General features: G+C 37.7%; 1 protein-coding gene across 4 annotated transcripts in view; it reads left to right on the top strand.

Moving 5' to 3' along the window:
• Nucleotides 1-15945, top strand: part of INPP4B (inositol polyphosphate-4-phosphatase type II B) — a 276822-nt gene that overhangs the window by 231965 nt on the left and 28912 nt on the right. For all 4 annotated transcript variants that reach the window (XM_042870797.1, XM_042870794.1, XM_042870795.1 and 1 more), the window contains 4 exons: nt 477-617; nt 3642-3739; nt 8568-8680; nt 13649-13803. In XM_042870797.1, the coding sequence (XP_042726731.1) occupies nt 477-617; nt 3642-3739; nt 8568-8680; nt 13649-13803 (507 nt within the window). The remainder of the gene's footprint in view (nt 1-476; nt 618-3641; nt 3740-8567; nt 8681-13648; nt 13804-15945) is intronic.

Genomic DNA, 15945 nt, shown 5'->3' with positions numbered 1-15945 from the left:
CTAACCTCAGGGTGAAAATGCAGACTGAAGAAAATAGAAATTTTGCATTGGGATTTTATGAAGGTTTTTTTCTGTGTTGAGACCATTGTGAGTGAGCAGGAGGAATCTCAAGTTCTGGCTTCCAGAAGGAAGTTGTTTTTTGTAATTAAGAAGATTCTTTTTAAAAGTTGGGGTGTTCTCACTGGTATTTTGTTGTAGAAGACTTTTCTGCCAATCTCACTTTTAATCTTTTTTTCACTTCAGTAAAGAAGTCATGTCAAGTGCATGTAACTATATATACTTTCCTATTTCCAAATAAGCTTGTAGTACTCCTAGAACAAGCAAGCTGATCTTCAATGTTTGGTGTTTTAACACAGTTAAGAGGAAAAGATGGAACTTGTCTGCATGCTTAAAAGTTCACTGTGACTTAGGAAAGTTATAATTTCAAGCCAACTAAGCAATGTTTCTATTCTTATTCTTCCTTTTATTTTTCCTAGAGAGCATTATGTCATAGAGGTCCAGCTTCCGGCAAAGATGTTTGAGTTGCTACCACAAGAGATAAAAGAAGGAAAGCTACTTCGCATGTATCCAGTGCTCTTTAATGTTGGAATCAATGAGCAGCAAACACTTGCAGAGAGGTAAGAAGATGCTTGCCAAAGTATTTTTCTTATTTTCAGAGTGTTCTCTGTGAGACATCTCTCACAGGATTATAAAGAAATCACTTTTTGTTATTTGCTCTTGGACCACCTCAGCTTGACTTTATATGTATTTTAAAAAGTATTAAAGGAAATAAGTACAAGCTGTGAAAAAAAAAAAACGGCAAAATAATATGAAAGGCCATATACAGGACTTCATTGTGCCTTTGCTTCACGCAGCCAGCACAGGGTTTTCCTTGGATGTAGGTATGAAGTGTATTTCTAGATTATACATGTGGAAGTTTGTGTATAGTGTTTTGGCACTTAAGTCAACTGAAGTTCAAAAATTTCGAGTTCTTAGTGTCTTAGAAGTGGAGTTGAAGGTACTAAAAAAAAAATCATAAACCGTGAAGTGAACCTTTTCTGAACTTATTGGGTTTGATTATTTTTAACAGAATTAAGTTTTAATTACTAGTGTAGAGTGTTCTAATGATATGTTCATAGAAACATGACAGCTGACGGTAAAATTATAATGTGTTAATATTAGTCCTCTGAAGGGATTGCTAGAAAGTAATTTTTCAGTACAATCTCGGTCAAAGTTTTTCCATCTTACATATTTCTCTCTCAAGAGACAGTTACCTATTGGTCATGTTAAATTACTAAGTGGTACAATGCTGAAATTGCAAGGTGAACATATACAAGGAGATGACTGCTTTTTTCCTTTTACTCAATTCATTTACAGAGCACATGGGGGATGAAATATGTTCAGGCAGTGTTCAATATAAACTCAAACCAAAAGCTAAGTGTAGGTGAGCAAATACACGGGCATAGTGAAAAAGTGTTAGCTTGGACAGTGGGCAAGAAAGAGCACTACAGGAGTTTGACATCATATTCTTTGTATACAGCAGAGTAAAAGGGGATTATGGAAGTCTTCTAAAGAATGCAGTCACATAGCATTGTGGATATTTATAGAGCACTTGGCTGAATTGTGATATGCTGGTAAGTCAGGTATAAAATTTGAATGGGAGATGAAGGCTGAATCAGGAAATGGAGGTACAAGCAAATGTTATACTAGAGAAAATGATGTAAAGTTCATTAGAGAAGTTGAAACACCCTTGAAAATGGAAGTAGCTTTTAGTAGGAAAGCTATTTTATGGGTTAAGTAAGATAGCTAGAGTGATGACATAAAAAAAGCAAAATCAATTTGGTAATAATTGTGTGTGGATTCTTCACATTTTTCCAAAAGAGAGAAAAGGAGTATGAGGTAACAAAGAAACAAGTCTGTAAGAGTTCATGAGGGTGGGACAGGCAGGGAAGGGACTTTGTTACAAATGTCCTGAAGAAAAAATTGACAAGATGTAGAAATAGCCTGAATCTGCAGAGTTGTCAAGGAATTAAGTCAAAAAAAGATGTCAACTGGCTTGAATGTGAAGTAACAGGAAGTGTGGTAACATGATTCTCAGTGGTGATTTTATATTTTACCCTGAGAAAAGAAGCCATAAATGAAAAATTTAATAAGTGTCTGTCAGTTGGATTATTCCATGCAGAAACATGTTTTCTGCATGCAGTTACAGATGCAGAAATTAGACAGAAATAGAAATCAGCAAAATAACTGCTCAACTCCTGAAGCTGCACATTCATCTTCGCAATTGGGAACACTGCACGTGCTTTTTGTTAGAAGATACTCTTAGTGGAACACCTTAGGAGAACAGGAATAACTTGTTGTGATAAATTGTTTGCAGTGCAGTATTGATTAAATGTAAACATGTTTACTTTGTATAAAGCACAATAGAGGATGCATCTGTTTTGGAAGAAATGTTCGATAAACTCAGAAGGTGAGCCCTTATGAGCCTTACTAGGTTCAACAAAGCCAAGTGGAAGGTTTTGCACTTGGGTCAAGGTAATCCCAGATATATATACAAAGTTGAAGAAGTACTCCTTGAGAGTAGCCCTGCTGAGAAAGACTTGTCTTGGTTGATGAAAGGTTTAACTTGAGCCAGCAATGTGTTCTTACAGCCTGGAAAAGCCAGTGGTATCCTAGGCTCCATCAGGAGAGGGGGTGGCCAGCAGGGAGAGGGAGGTGTGTTTGTCTCTCTCTACTCTGCCCCCATGAGGCCCCATCTGGAGTACTGTGTCCAAGTTTGGGGCCCCCAAAACAGGAAAAATGTACAGCTTTTGAAGAGAATCCAGAGGGGGGGACCACGAAGATGATTGGGGAGGGAGCACCTCTCCTTTGGAGGTAGGCTAAAGGAACTGGACTTGTTCAGGCTGGAGAAGGGTGTGGGGAGAGACCTCGTTATGGCACTCCAGTATTTAGAGGGAGTCAAGGGGGAATAGTTTTAAGGTTTTAAACTAAAGGAGGGAAAATTTAGATTTGGTGTCAGGGGGAAGTTTTTCACTTGGAAAGCGGTGAGGTACTGGAACAGTTTGCCCAGAGAGGTTATGGATGCCTTGTTCCTGGAGATGTTTATGGCCGGACTGTATGGGGCCCTGGACAATTTGGTACTTGATGTAGCAGCTGGCACCCTGCCTATGGCAGGGAGGGTTGGAACATGGTGATCCTTGAGGTTCCTTCCAAGTGAAGCCATTCTGTAATATTTTTCCTGACACTTGCCTCACTTCATTGTGTGTGGCTTCAGTGTCAACCATGACAAATATCAAGCAGCTAAGCAGCAGCAGTAAGAGCTTTAGTAGTTGTACTCTGCCCAAGTGCCATTTGAAATTCCCACAGAGAGCCCTTGTGTTTATTCAGGATTTGTGAAGGAAGTGGGAACTTGTGCTTTATTGAATCGTTGTCAGTAAATCAATTATTCTGTCCATATGGTTTGGAAAAAGTTTCTGTGGATGGTTACCTCATTCCTGAATATTACTTCTAAATCACTTGGAAGATGAATAATTATATGTTTGACCAAATTTAATAAATTCAACATTGGAAAAGGAAATTCAAGTTCTTCATACAACTTAAATGTTCTGATGGGTTAATGGCTATGTGTTTCACATTTCTTATCATTTACTATGCTTTTATAGGTTTGGAGATACCACTTTGCAAGAAAACATTAACCAAGAAAACTTAGAACTTCTAAAAGAATATTACAACCTGTTTACGGAAAAAATGCCTCCTGATTGTGAGTACAACATAATACAATATCCAAATAGCTTTTAAAAGGCTTTATAGATGAAAATTTGAACGCAGTATTAATATGCAGATTCTAGGTTTAGGCTTAAGTCCTATAATTTATTCCATAAGATTAAGCAGTTGGAGCCTGTTTGAGCTCAAGGCCATAGCAGAAATGGCAGGGAGAGTGAAATGCAGTAGTGGTGAACCAGACAGCTCCTTTAAATTATTAATATGATATGCTCTTTAATAATTTAAATAGAGGACAGGCCGTACTTACTATATTTGTACAGATGTACTCCTTGGGAATTTTCATCAGTTTTACTTATTCCCTCCACTTTTCTTTCTGAGTATGTGCATAGGTTGCTCCAAAAGTAATGCCTCCTATTTCTATGGAAATGACAACAGATACAAAGAGTACAATAGCACTGTTTGATAGAGCAAATTCTAAGCTACAAAATGCTATTTTTCAATATAGTTGCCACCATTAGCTATGAATTTTTACTGGCTGTGAACAAGAGCCTGCATGCTGCACTCTAAAACCTGCGCCAGCCACTGATACTGTGGCCACTGCTTAAATGCACCACCCACTGCTTCTCTGTGCTCATATCTCCTGTTAGGTCTTCATAAATGTTGATGTGTTGATGAATGTCAGTGGGTGCCATTTCTTCCACATGGAGGAATTCAGTGACACTCGTTTGCTTCATGCTCGCTTTTATGTCAGATGCCATTTTGTCAGAGTGCCCCTCAGCACAGCAGCAACATGGAACAGAATATTGGTGGGAAGGTTCAACCTCTACTACCATACCTCCACCATCTGCCTCTGATGTTGTGGGCCAACAAAATAAAATAGGAGGCATTACTTCTGGAGCAGCCCTCATATTAAGGTATGGCAAACAATACTGAGAAATGTATAGATATAAGCAATGAATAACTTTACAGTGTCATTTATGTTAATAGTGTGATTCTATTAGAATAGGCCCTATATTCAAATATTATGGGTATGTGGTATTGTAGGCATACTGTTCTCTTACTTTCCTGAAAGCAAACACAAGGACCTTTTGCATCCTTCTACTACTCTTACAGCAGTCTTAATGGCTAAATTATATTTCCCTAAGTTGCAAATTGTATAGCCTCTTTTTAAACACCTCGTATTTAAGTCTCTGCCCCTTATTCTGTGGTAAATATCTCTGAATCTAAACTGCTGTTGTGCTAGGGAGCATTTGTAATTCCTTATGGGGAATACTATGCAAAGCTTGTGCTCTCTTACAGGTATTGGTTATGTGTGCTGATTTCCATTTTGTGTATATGCTCGTAGTTTTACCAAATGCGGTGCTGCATACGTATATATATGTGCCTATATTTCATCTCAGTAGATTCTACTTGTTAATAATTTTAACAGAAGTGAACGCTGTGTTTCTTAGGCGTATGCAGTATGACCATTGATCCACTCACATCTCTGATATTTCTCTTTTCTACCAAAAGTCTTATGTATTAAGTTAGAGGTTTATCTGGGGGAATCTTCCCAATAAAAGTTCCGAAAAACTAACCTCATCGGGAATTAGGTTGAAAGTATATCTGCTGCTTTCTAAATGAATCTGATTACGTAGAAGCAGAAATTTACATGCAGGTAGTATTTGCTCCTTTTCATTGACAAGAACTAATCTTGTACTGCCTTCCTCCACAATGGTTATTAGCGTGTTGCGCCGTCTTCCTGGACTTCTTTCAGACTGTGCAGACTTGTAAGAACTATGCTTGTCTAGCTCATCCTGTCTTTTCTGGTTTTTATTGCCTTCCTGCGTTTTCTCTGCCTTGGAGAGCTGAGTTGGGCTGTTGTCCCAGTTTTTACATAACACAAAGTACCTTCTGGTTCCACTGCACTTCCTGGTTGCTCTGTACAATTACATGGTATTGATACTGTACAGCTCTTCCTGTTACCTAAGCAAACTGCAAGGGAGAGGTATCCATCAACATACGCTATCAAGCTTAACAATGAAACTCAGCTTGGAGGAAGGTGCCTTTCAAACCAGCCCCTTCCTTCATTATCCCTTTATCTCCGTTAGTTAATTTTTATTTTGCTTTTTTGTTAGGGGAGAGGGGGAAAAGGGGGACTGAAGCCCTCCGAGGTGTTCACCCAGAGGAGTATTTCATTTCTTTCCCCTTTCCTCCACCTCTTTGCTGCAGCTCTTAGGGAGATACACTTCCACACAAGCTGGCAGCAGCCCTGGCTGTGGAGTCAAGTGAGAGCCATTTGGCATTGATGGCTTTGTCGCACCTTTCCAAATTGTTTCCTGTAGTGCCAGACCTGTGCTACAAAATAAACGTGTGACCCATTTCACAAAGCTGTTAGTTACAGATTGTGCTCATAAAACCCATAAAACGAGACCAATTTGAGGACTCTCAGTTCTGCTAGCAGGCAGTTGCATCCACCATCCTTAGACATCCTCACTTTGCACATTTCGCGTCAAAGAAGAAAGCTTTGCACTCCCACGAAGGTATTGCCGTCTTTGCTATTAGTTTTTCTCTCACTGCAGAGCTTTTCATTGTATTTTCAAGCCTTCTCTCTGTTCCTCATTTCTAAAAAGAATGTTAATTGTTCATGCCTGCATATACCAAACGTTGACTTCCTAACTTCAGATGAGTACGCACTCTGTTAGTCTTCCATTCCCCTGTCACTTGATTCCTCTCCCAACAGGATATTGCAAACCCAGTAAGTTACAATATGCCTCAAGAAAGATCCTTACCAGAAATGCCAACCAATTAAATTATTTTAGACACCAAAATAGCTGTAAAAAGTTAATGATAGAGTACAGAAATATGATTGCTGTTTAGTAGGACGTATGTTATTGCAAAGAGTGCCTTAGAACTCAATTAAGCAGCTAAGAGCGTTAAGCTGTCTCACAAGTGATATTTGCTATCACTGATTTATCACTACCTAGCACCCACAGCAACATCACTATTGCGAGATGCATCCCTTGTGTGAAAAGGGATGCAGCAAGGCTTTGAAATTACGCAAGCCAATAAAGATTTTCTTCCATAGCCTCATAATGTATCTAGTACTACTGCGTATGTCAACAGCGCTGTCTAAGAGTCTGTTCTGCACTTCCAGGCTTCTCCCCCTTAAGATCTATGAGAATGATTTGACAGTTTAATACTGCTTTGTGATACAAGGAGTTTAAGCTATCAGTCACATCCAGTCAAGATACAAGTTGCTTGGCAATATTATAAATTAGGATAATACTGGTTTACCTATTGTGAAGTCACCTGTCTGAAATGATGGATTTTCTGCTGTGAGCCAAAGGAAAAGTATTTTGATACAATAAAATGTTTACCTAGTGATATATTCCCATAATTTGGAAGCATCTTTCTAGAGCACTGTGTGTATGCTATCTATTTTCAAGGAACAGATGCAGGATAAGTATAATAGTCGAGCAGGTTGTGATGTATGTTTATATGCTCTGCGTTATCTAATTGTATGGTCAGGAATTCTAATGCTCAGGTCACACAGTCCTCAGTAAGATCCTCACAAAGCAGATTTTAATGTATTTTTCCTGTGTGGTGGTTTGTTGTTGTTGTTATTGTTTTTTAATATTTTGGGGGGGGTGGAGTGGGAGTGTGGTAGGGAGGTGGGGTGTTAGGCAATATGAATAAGAAAATATAGATATTCTAGAACATGTTTGTGTTTATTTAAATTATTTCTGACTGAATCACAGGTAAAGAGGTCTGGAATTTATTAGAGATAAAAAGTAAAAGCCAGATGATAAGAGGTATCCGTCCAGCTGTGAACAGCTTAGGAGAATGGATTTTGACCTACGTTATTGCAGTGACATCATTTTTACTCTGAAATTGAATAGGAAGTATAGGTGTTTTATTTTGTTTTGCTTTTTCCTCTTGGATGGATCATCCTTTTTTTTTTTTCATGATGGAGGAAAAAAAAAAAAAAGAAAAATCAGTGTATCTATTTGCAGAAAAACTGTTGTTTTAATAGATTTAGTTTAAATCTTATTTCAGCTGTTTTTATGACTTTGGAGATGTTTTTTTCCGCTTCCCGATCGGAAGAAAAAATCATTTAGAAAAACAGGTTTTGGTTGCTTTCAAAACTAATTAAGATAATGGTAAGATGAAAAATCCTTTTGTGTTCACAAAACTGAAGAGGAAATTGAATTGTCCACTTCTGAATTCCCTGTGGATGTGTGCAGTTAATAAAACTTCAGTCTTTCTATCACAGCCAGGGCAAGTAGGTAAGACTTCAGATGTAAAGTAAGCCTGAAATTGTTTTGTACTTGAAAATCAAAGTTCATTTCCCTATAGGCTGTTGAATATCCTCAGTAACATTTTGGGGGATGTTTAATGTTGGTTAATCCGCCTGTACATTTGTTATTTTAGAAAGTAAAGCATCATTTAAAAAACCAAAATGAAATTCATCCTTTTGAAAACAATAGTAAATATTATGACCCCAAAATAATCATCACATCAAAGCAGCTCTAAATACCATTCCCTTTATTTCTTTGCTCATTTCCCATGAACGTTTGTAGTGGCTGATGTACCGAACTACAACAAATATTTGAATCCTGCTATTTATAAGATGGAAGTTGGAGATATTTTAATTTTCCAGTGTGAAGCCCTTTGGTAGGACAACTTAACACACAGGAAAAGATTTTTTTAATTCTCTAAGGATTTAGCCAGTTTCTTCCATCCTACTTTCTCAGAAAAAGGCTGTAAATGATAGACCTCTTCAAAAATGATTTCATTTAGTTAGCACAATATTGCCGTCAACCTTGCCATTTTGCCATGATGATCAAACCTATGCTGCTTTTTTTGTTGTTAATTTTTTTCAGGTCTACCACATTTTCAAGAACAAAATGATTTAAAAGGATTACTAGAAAATCTTCATCAAAATATCCAGGCCAAAAAGAGGAAGAATGTAGAAATCATGTGGCTGGCTGCGACGGTGAGATATTTTTTTTTTTTTACAAATACATTGAATATATTTCTTCAGATATTTTTCTTTTTCAAATATATTCACATGATGTATCAATTTTCATATACTTTTTGGTAAGTGAAATGGATTTCAAGAGCCTGGATGGAAAACACAGTTAAACTAGGTAGCTATAATGGTTCTCTAACTGTTCTGTTCTGTTGATTTCGCATCCCATTTATAATTATCTCTCTTCTTCCTGCATTTACATTACAGGCAGATTCTTTCTGTCTTTTAAGTGAAAGAATTAGCCTGAGTTCAAAGACAAAAGTGATCTTGGTCACGTTGCTGGCATCTCCCAGGTTCTTTCCTGCACAGCTTCTCCTAGTCAGGCAGTCCCTCGCCTGTGCAGCTGCATGGGGCTGTTTCGCTCCAGTTGAGGAATTTTTATTTTTCTCAGTGAGAAGCATTGCCGGCCTTTAACATGGTACTGCACAACATATCCTTCTCTCCACACTGGAAAGTTATGGATTTGGTGGGTGGACTGTTCAGTGAATGAAGAACTGGTTGTGGGATTGAGTGGTGGTCAATGGCTCCATGTCTAGATGGAGAGCAGTAGTGAATGGTGTCCCCGAAGAGTCAGGGCTGGGACTGGGTTCTCCTTACTGTCTTGATCAGTCACATTGACAGTGGGATTGAGTGCACCCTCAGTGAGTTTGCTGATGACACCAAGCTGAGGGGTGCAGCCAACATACAGGAGAGACTGGATGCCATCCACATAGGCTAATCAGTAAGCCCAGGTGAACCTCATGAGGTTCAGCAAATCCAAATGTAAGGTCTTGCATGTGGGTCTAGGCAAACCCCATTACTAATATAAGCAGGGGGATGAAAGGGTTGAGAGCAGCCCTGCTGATAAAGACCTGCAGGTACTGGTGGATGGCGGGCTGGACGTGAGCCAGCAACATAACATCAGGCCAGAAAGCCAACCCTATTCTGGGCTGCATCAAAAGAAGTGTGGTCAGCAAGTCGAGGGAGGTTTTTGCTTTCCAGTTGGTGCCTCGTCCTGTTGCTGGGCATGAGCAAGAAGAGCCTGGCCCTATTCTCTTGACCCCCACGCTTAAGATATTTATACAGTTTAGAAATTCCGTCTCAACTTTCTCTTCTCCAACGTGCGTTTTGCACATGCAGGTTAAAAACAAACTCAAGCAGATAAGTGTTTATAAAAAGCTCAGACTTGAGGAAAGTGTGAAAATCAATTAGATAATTGCCTTAAATGCAGAAATGTGCCCTTGCTGGCAGAGTCTTGAGCCTTTGCTATCTATTGAAAGTGAAAAGTAAGACCTTGTGTTTTGGGGAGCTTTCAAATTGCATATGCCCTTTAAGGTAGATAAATACTTGATATAAAATATTAATAAAATTTTGCACAACTTCTCATTAACACAAGGAGCCCAAAGAATATTAATTATGTTTTTGTTAATAATACCAGCGTTATTTTTTATATTGCTAATAAAATTTTCATTTTGGATAATAAGTATTATCACATAGTATTGAAGTATGAATCTTTTGTAAGTAAAAATGTAAGCTTTTTTTTTTTGCTGTATCTTTTCTGCAATTACTATGAAACGTTGCTTTGCAAAAAGAAGATCAATCTGTACAGAATAATGTGAAGTCAGCTACAAAGAGGATGATAGAATTTACTTAATCTTTAGATACAGAAAGTTGTCTTCTACTATCTATGCAGGATTTCTTGAAAATCATGTCATGGGCAAAAAGAAGTTCTTAGAACATTTAAAATAAAAGTTTCAATTTTTTTTTTCCTTCAGAATATTATATTTTTCCCAAGCTACTTTACTGTAAGCTTCTGAAATGGGTGTTTCTGGACCCTCTTCTATACGCACTGCTGTACTGTATCACAGTATGGTGGAAGAACAGATTCTCAGCTGTAAGGACATGACTATTATAACAGTAGATAAATGAGATTCTATGTGGATACGCGTATCCGTAACTGCACCTGCAAGTAGTCTTGTGAGAACACATCTGCTTAAAAAAAATAAAATCTAGGAACTGATATCACAAATATTTCTTATTCTAAATAAATGTAGCAGAAGAGATTTAAATGTGGTGTGTTTTTATTTCCTAAGCTGGACCCTTAATCTTCTGTTTTATTTCAGGAGGAAATAATCAGAATATCGATTTTTCCTCGTTTTAGTCCCCACTGTTCTATGTGCTTTTTCATTGGTTTGCATCCTCTTAAAAATTAAGCACAGTCCTAATCATTTAAATTGAAGTTTCTTTGGAACACTGCTTAGAGGTCATTTAGAAGAAATATACCTGTCCTATGTCTCCAATATATTTTTGGGAATCAGTTGAGCAAAAGTGAGGATAAAAGTCAAGCTGGACACGTACTGTAAGCTGTTGTTGATTCAGATATTATGATGTTACCATAGATCAGGTTTCATACCTCGCTAGATCTCTTGGCCATCTGATCACTGTTTGCCCATTTTAATTATTTTCTTTTGCTGTTCCTGCTTAGTGAACTGAGTTATTTCTGAGGATTTAGTTGTGCCAGCCTATCAGGTTAACCTAGATTTCTCTTAGATCATAAGCTAAGGATTTTTTTTATTACGGAATGTAATGGATTGATTTCCATTTAAACCACTTTAACATGATTGAGCCATTTCTACAGAATTTATAGGCAAAATAAACCCTCCCATTTGTGGTTACCCATTTGCTTGTTTTCACTGAAACACTTCTCAGTTCAAAACTGACTCTGTTGCCAGCACTTCAGTCAAATGCTGTCAGCTCAGATTTGGGACTTAGTCTCCCCTCTCTGCTCCGGAGGTCATCGCCCATCCAGAGTAATTACCTGCTTTTTGCTTATGACTCATTCGCTTCATATAGTCACGATGACTCATGAACTTCAAAAGAGGGAAGTATAAAGAGAATTAATCTTCTCAGTTAAGCAGTTATCTTCTTCACAGCGTTATCAACCCTACTTGATACTTTCTCAAAATAATAATTGTCTTTTAATACATAATTTAAATCCCCATGCCACTTCCCACATAGCTAACAGATGTAAGTTCTAAAATTTGGATGTGTAGAAGGGAAGAAACACTCATAGATTCTGCTTTACTAATGTGTACTTCTTAGGGTTCAAAGTTGGGCTCAGTTAATTCCCTGAGCTCGACTTCTGAGATGTCCCTCGCCATAATGGTACAGAGACCCTAAAGACCACGTAAGTGTTGTCTGGGTCATAGTTTTCAATAGAATTTCTGGGAATGCCATTACTGTGAATAAAATGTGCTTTACTGAAGTGAGGTTCTGAAGATTCAGAAGTTTTGGAGCTGAAGATCCAGTTTCGTCCTGATGCCAAGTAAACACTCTGTAGCCAAGCTGAAAAGTTGATTGGGCTTGGGTCTAAATGATTTATAGCCTTGCCTTATTCTCCTAATATAATCATTTTACATTGTTTTGCTATGACTGTCCTGGGACAGAAATTTGGTAGATAGGGTGTTAACCTTTCTTAGGACAAGTGAAATCAGGAAAAATAGACCCATCCTTGGGGCACATCAATCCTCTTCAAATTTTTCTTCTAGTAAACACTTGCTTGAACCAAAAGCTTTTCTTAAGAAGCTGATACAATGGCAGATTGATTCTTAAGGCAAGGAATGATCATGATTCCCTTATCCCTTAGAAGTGTCAAAATGCTGGGTGAAAGTAAGCAATCCATGGCATTTGTTTGCATTTAGCTTTCATTGTTCTGGGTCATACGTTGAAAGGTTTAGCTGTTGAAAATAAGGACTGTATTTAAATTCTGTACAAACACATATGTGTGTGAACTGACACCCTCGTGAGAAATTAGTCCTCTGTGTTCATGAGTCTGAGTTAAGAATAGCTTGCCCGAGTTTTTCTTTGCTTTTTTTTTTCTTCTGAAATTCTTTGGGTGTTCGGGCAATTAAGCTTTAATTGAAAAAGGTGATTGTCTCAGAAAAAGAGAGATTAAATGAAGCAACTTTCCTTTTTATAGCCTATATTGTAGCAGTCATTTTTTATTTCAAGTTCAGGAATTTGTATGCAATGGTTTGCTAACCTGTAACAGGTGTAGATTTTAGTAACTTGTTTAATATGCTGGGGTCTAAGAGTAATAGACTCATCGGTTTCCTGCTTCACTAGGGCTGGATGTGGGGGCAGAACTGAGACTTGATCCTCTTATAATAGAGAATGGGGCCATCCTTTGTGTGAACTGTTTTGTATCATAGCTGCACCGCTTGGGCATTGCACGTCTTCCTGCTTTGTACAATGCCTGTTCCTCATCAGTCCGTGTGTAAACATACTGAGTGATCGTTGATTTTTGATGGTAAAACAGAAGGCAAGACCTTCTACTGAAATAAAAGTAGACAATTTGTGGTACTTGTGCATAAAGTATGTGTTTGAAGGAGCAGGAGATGTTTTAACTACAGTAAATACCACGGTAGCAAAAGAAATCTGTAAACTGCAACTTCAGTGCAAGACTGTGCATCTCCCTCCTAAAGCCGATAAGAACTTATTTTTTGTTAGTGGGAAGGTTATTTATGGGCTTGTCCTAATAGTGGAAATCCTTAAAATCTGCTTTTTAAACGATTAATTTTGACAAATTGGAAATGGGCTATAGATCAGAGGCTATAATCTTAGGGTATTCTTTTGGAAGAGTGTTAGTTCTGCAAGCTTAGAAACAAAAGAGAAATTGACCATCTCTTTCAGCACAGAATGTTCACCTTTTGTGCCAGCATGGGCGTAATCCTAGAATGTGACAGTCCCCAGGCAGCACTAATAACTGATGTAAGGACATGCTTATCAGCAGCTATATGACAGAGGTTTGAGCCACTATCTTTTAATAGCCGTTTTCTTCCTGAGAAACTGTTGTTTGAATGTGATAGTAAAGTGTGGGATTTTCCAGGTCTGCTAAGGTGCAGAGAATGAAGTGTGAAAACAGCAGCCCTCTGACATCTGCCTGTGTTCCAGATTTGCCGTAAGCTGAATGGAGTCCGCTTCACCTGTTGCAAAAGTGCCAAAGACCGGACATCCATGTCAGTGACGTTGGAGCAGTGCTCCATCTTGAGGGATGAGCATCAGCTTCACAAAGACTTCTTTATTCGAGCACTGGATTGTATGAGAAGGTATGTGAAGATTATTGCATATCCCCTGCTTTTTGAGCTGAGCTGAACCAGGAACTGCAAAATTGGCCAAAGCCAGTTGCAAATGCATGATAGGCCCCACTCCTGATTTAGCACTGTGCCAGCTATGATTCACTTCTGCATGCAAGGACTGTATTTTTGCACTAATGAACAGTTTCTGAGATTTATATGTGAAACTCTGCAGAGTGCCACTCCACTGACTGAAGAATTTGACCAGGGAAAAGAGCCATCATTTTAACAAAGCCTTAGGCTTTCATGAAGCTTAAAATTTTAACTGTGTTCTATGACTGTATACAAAAAAAGAGTTATTTTTTGTTTTTAGAATATTTCTGAAATGTTTATATGCTCACTAAAACATATGTATAAAATTTAGGAAAACTGGGAAAACTAAGCTTTTGTTAGAGATGGCAATTCTTATTATGTCGTGTTATTAAAAATAAAAGAAAATGCAGTTTTTGGTTGATGGTGGTTGCCAGTAACATCTGATAAAAATCTTTGTTGTGGAAAGCAAACAAAAACTCCATGTTTGTTTCATTCTCAATTGCAGAGATGTAATTAATACTGATGTGGTGAGAAATGAGTAATCAAAAGATATAAAGATTCGTGTTCATCTGAATCTTGTAACTGAAAAAAAAGAAAAAAGAAAACCACCAAGCAAGTTTTGATCACAGATTGAATCCATGTGCTATCTTCTCTAAAGAAACTGTTTCATTACTGGCATTAATGAGTGTTGAACTGTATATTCTGTAAGAGTTCACTCAAGTCCTATCCAACAAACATCCCTACAAGACTAATAGTAAATATTCTGGTCAGCCTGCAAAGAAGTAATTGAATTTTCTCTTGCACTTTCACTTCTGTGAAACACACAGTGTGACTGCGTGTTGGATTTTGTGCCTAAGTAACAATTGTGTTTATGATTGTAATTGAACATTCCTGACTTCAGAATTTGATTTTCAGATTAGGAGTTTAAAGTTGAGGTTAATCTGTAGGTTACACAGGCAAGGTCCTTTGTATTTTAGCAAAGGTAAATTTTCTAAAGGAAAAAAACCCATAATTTTATATCAAGTAATGGAGCAGAGTGCTGAAAAGGCGTAAAAATATAGTTGGTTTGCAAGTTGCTAGTGCAGTGTGATGTATTTAACTGAGGTATCATTTTGTATGTATCATTAGCTTGCATATGTCCCTTAGTCTCTGCAGTACTTCAGTGAGTGAATGACTCCTGTGTGCAGCCTTTCATAACTGCATGTTTTATCATGAATGAAAAATTTGAGTTTTCTGTGTTAAGTTCCATTTGTGTTGGCATTTCAAATATGTTTTTTTAAAATGTCTCCGATACGTATGATAGAATGTTTGAGTACATTGTCAGATACAAGCAAAACATGAAATTATTATGTAGACCATAAAATATTATGTAGACCACCACTGGAAGATAGACTGGAAAAACTTCGCAGATATAGATCTGATTTAAAAAAAATGAAAAATAAAATTAAAAAAAAGGGAGAAAGAAAGACAGACATTTGACAAACCAATTTGTTAATGTCGAAGTGAAGTGTAGAAGGATTTTGCAGACTGAAATGCAAGGGACTTTACATGCTTCTGTATTACATAACTGATTTGAAAACTGAGATGATCAACATGTTAGTTATGCTGGCTGGTAACAGTAAATTGGCATCACAAAAGAATGGTGAGAAGCCAGGAAGTCTGCAGAAAACTTATCAAGTAAATGAGCAGATGGATATATGAGGCTGAAGCAACATCATAAACGTGAATTTTGTTTTTCCTGTAGTTGTAAGTAGATAAAAGCTTTTTCCTGATAATATCTGGCAAATGAATTTCAAACACCCTTGAAATGAAGTAGTTGGCTTTTGTTGCTTTTATTCAAAGGCAATAACATTGACTTGGGTGCTAGGATTGTCTGGGATTTGAAGCAAGGTCCTTCAAAGTAGCAGCAGTAGCATATGTATTTAGCCTACACCATCAAGAACACAATTAAGTCTATTGTTTCTGCTGGTTTGTGTCTGCGTTGCACACAACCCTTGATTTTGTTTTCTTTTTTGACGAATATGTAAGGAATGCAGTAAGTTGTTATACCTTCAGCAGGGCTCCTCCTGCTTTACCACTGAC

This window comes from Lagopus leucura, unplaced genomic scaffold (assembly GCF_019238085.1).
Source record: "Lagopus leucura isolate 7727_CA_CO unplaced genomic scaffold, USGS_WTPT01 Super-Scaffold_100004, whole genome shotgun sequence".
NCBI classification, from domain to species: domain Eukaryota; kingdom Metazoa; phylum Chordata; class Aves; order Galliformes; family Phasianidae; genus Lagopus; species Lagopus leucura.
Note: the sequence above shows the minus strand (reverse complement) of the source record. Positions and strands in the feature narration are given on the sequence as shown.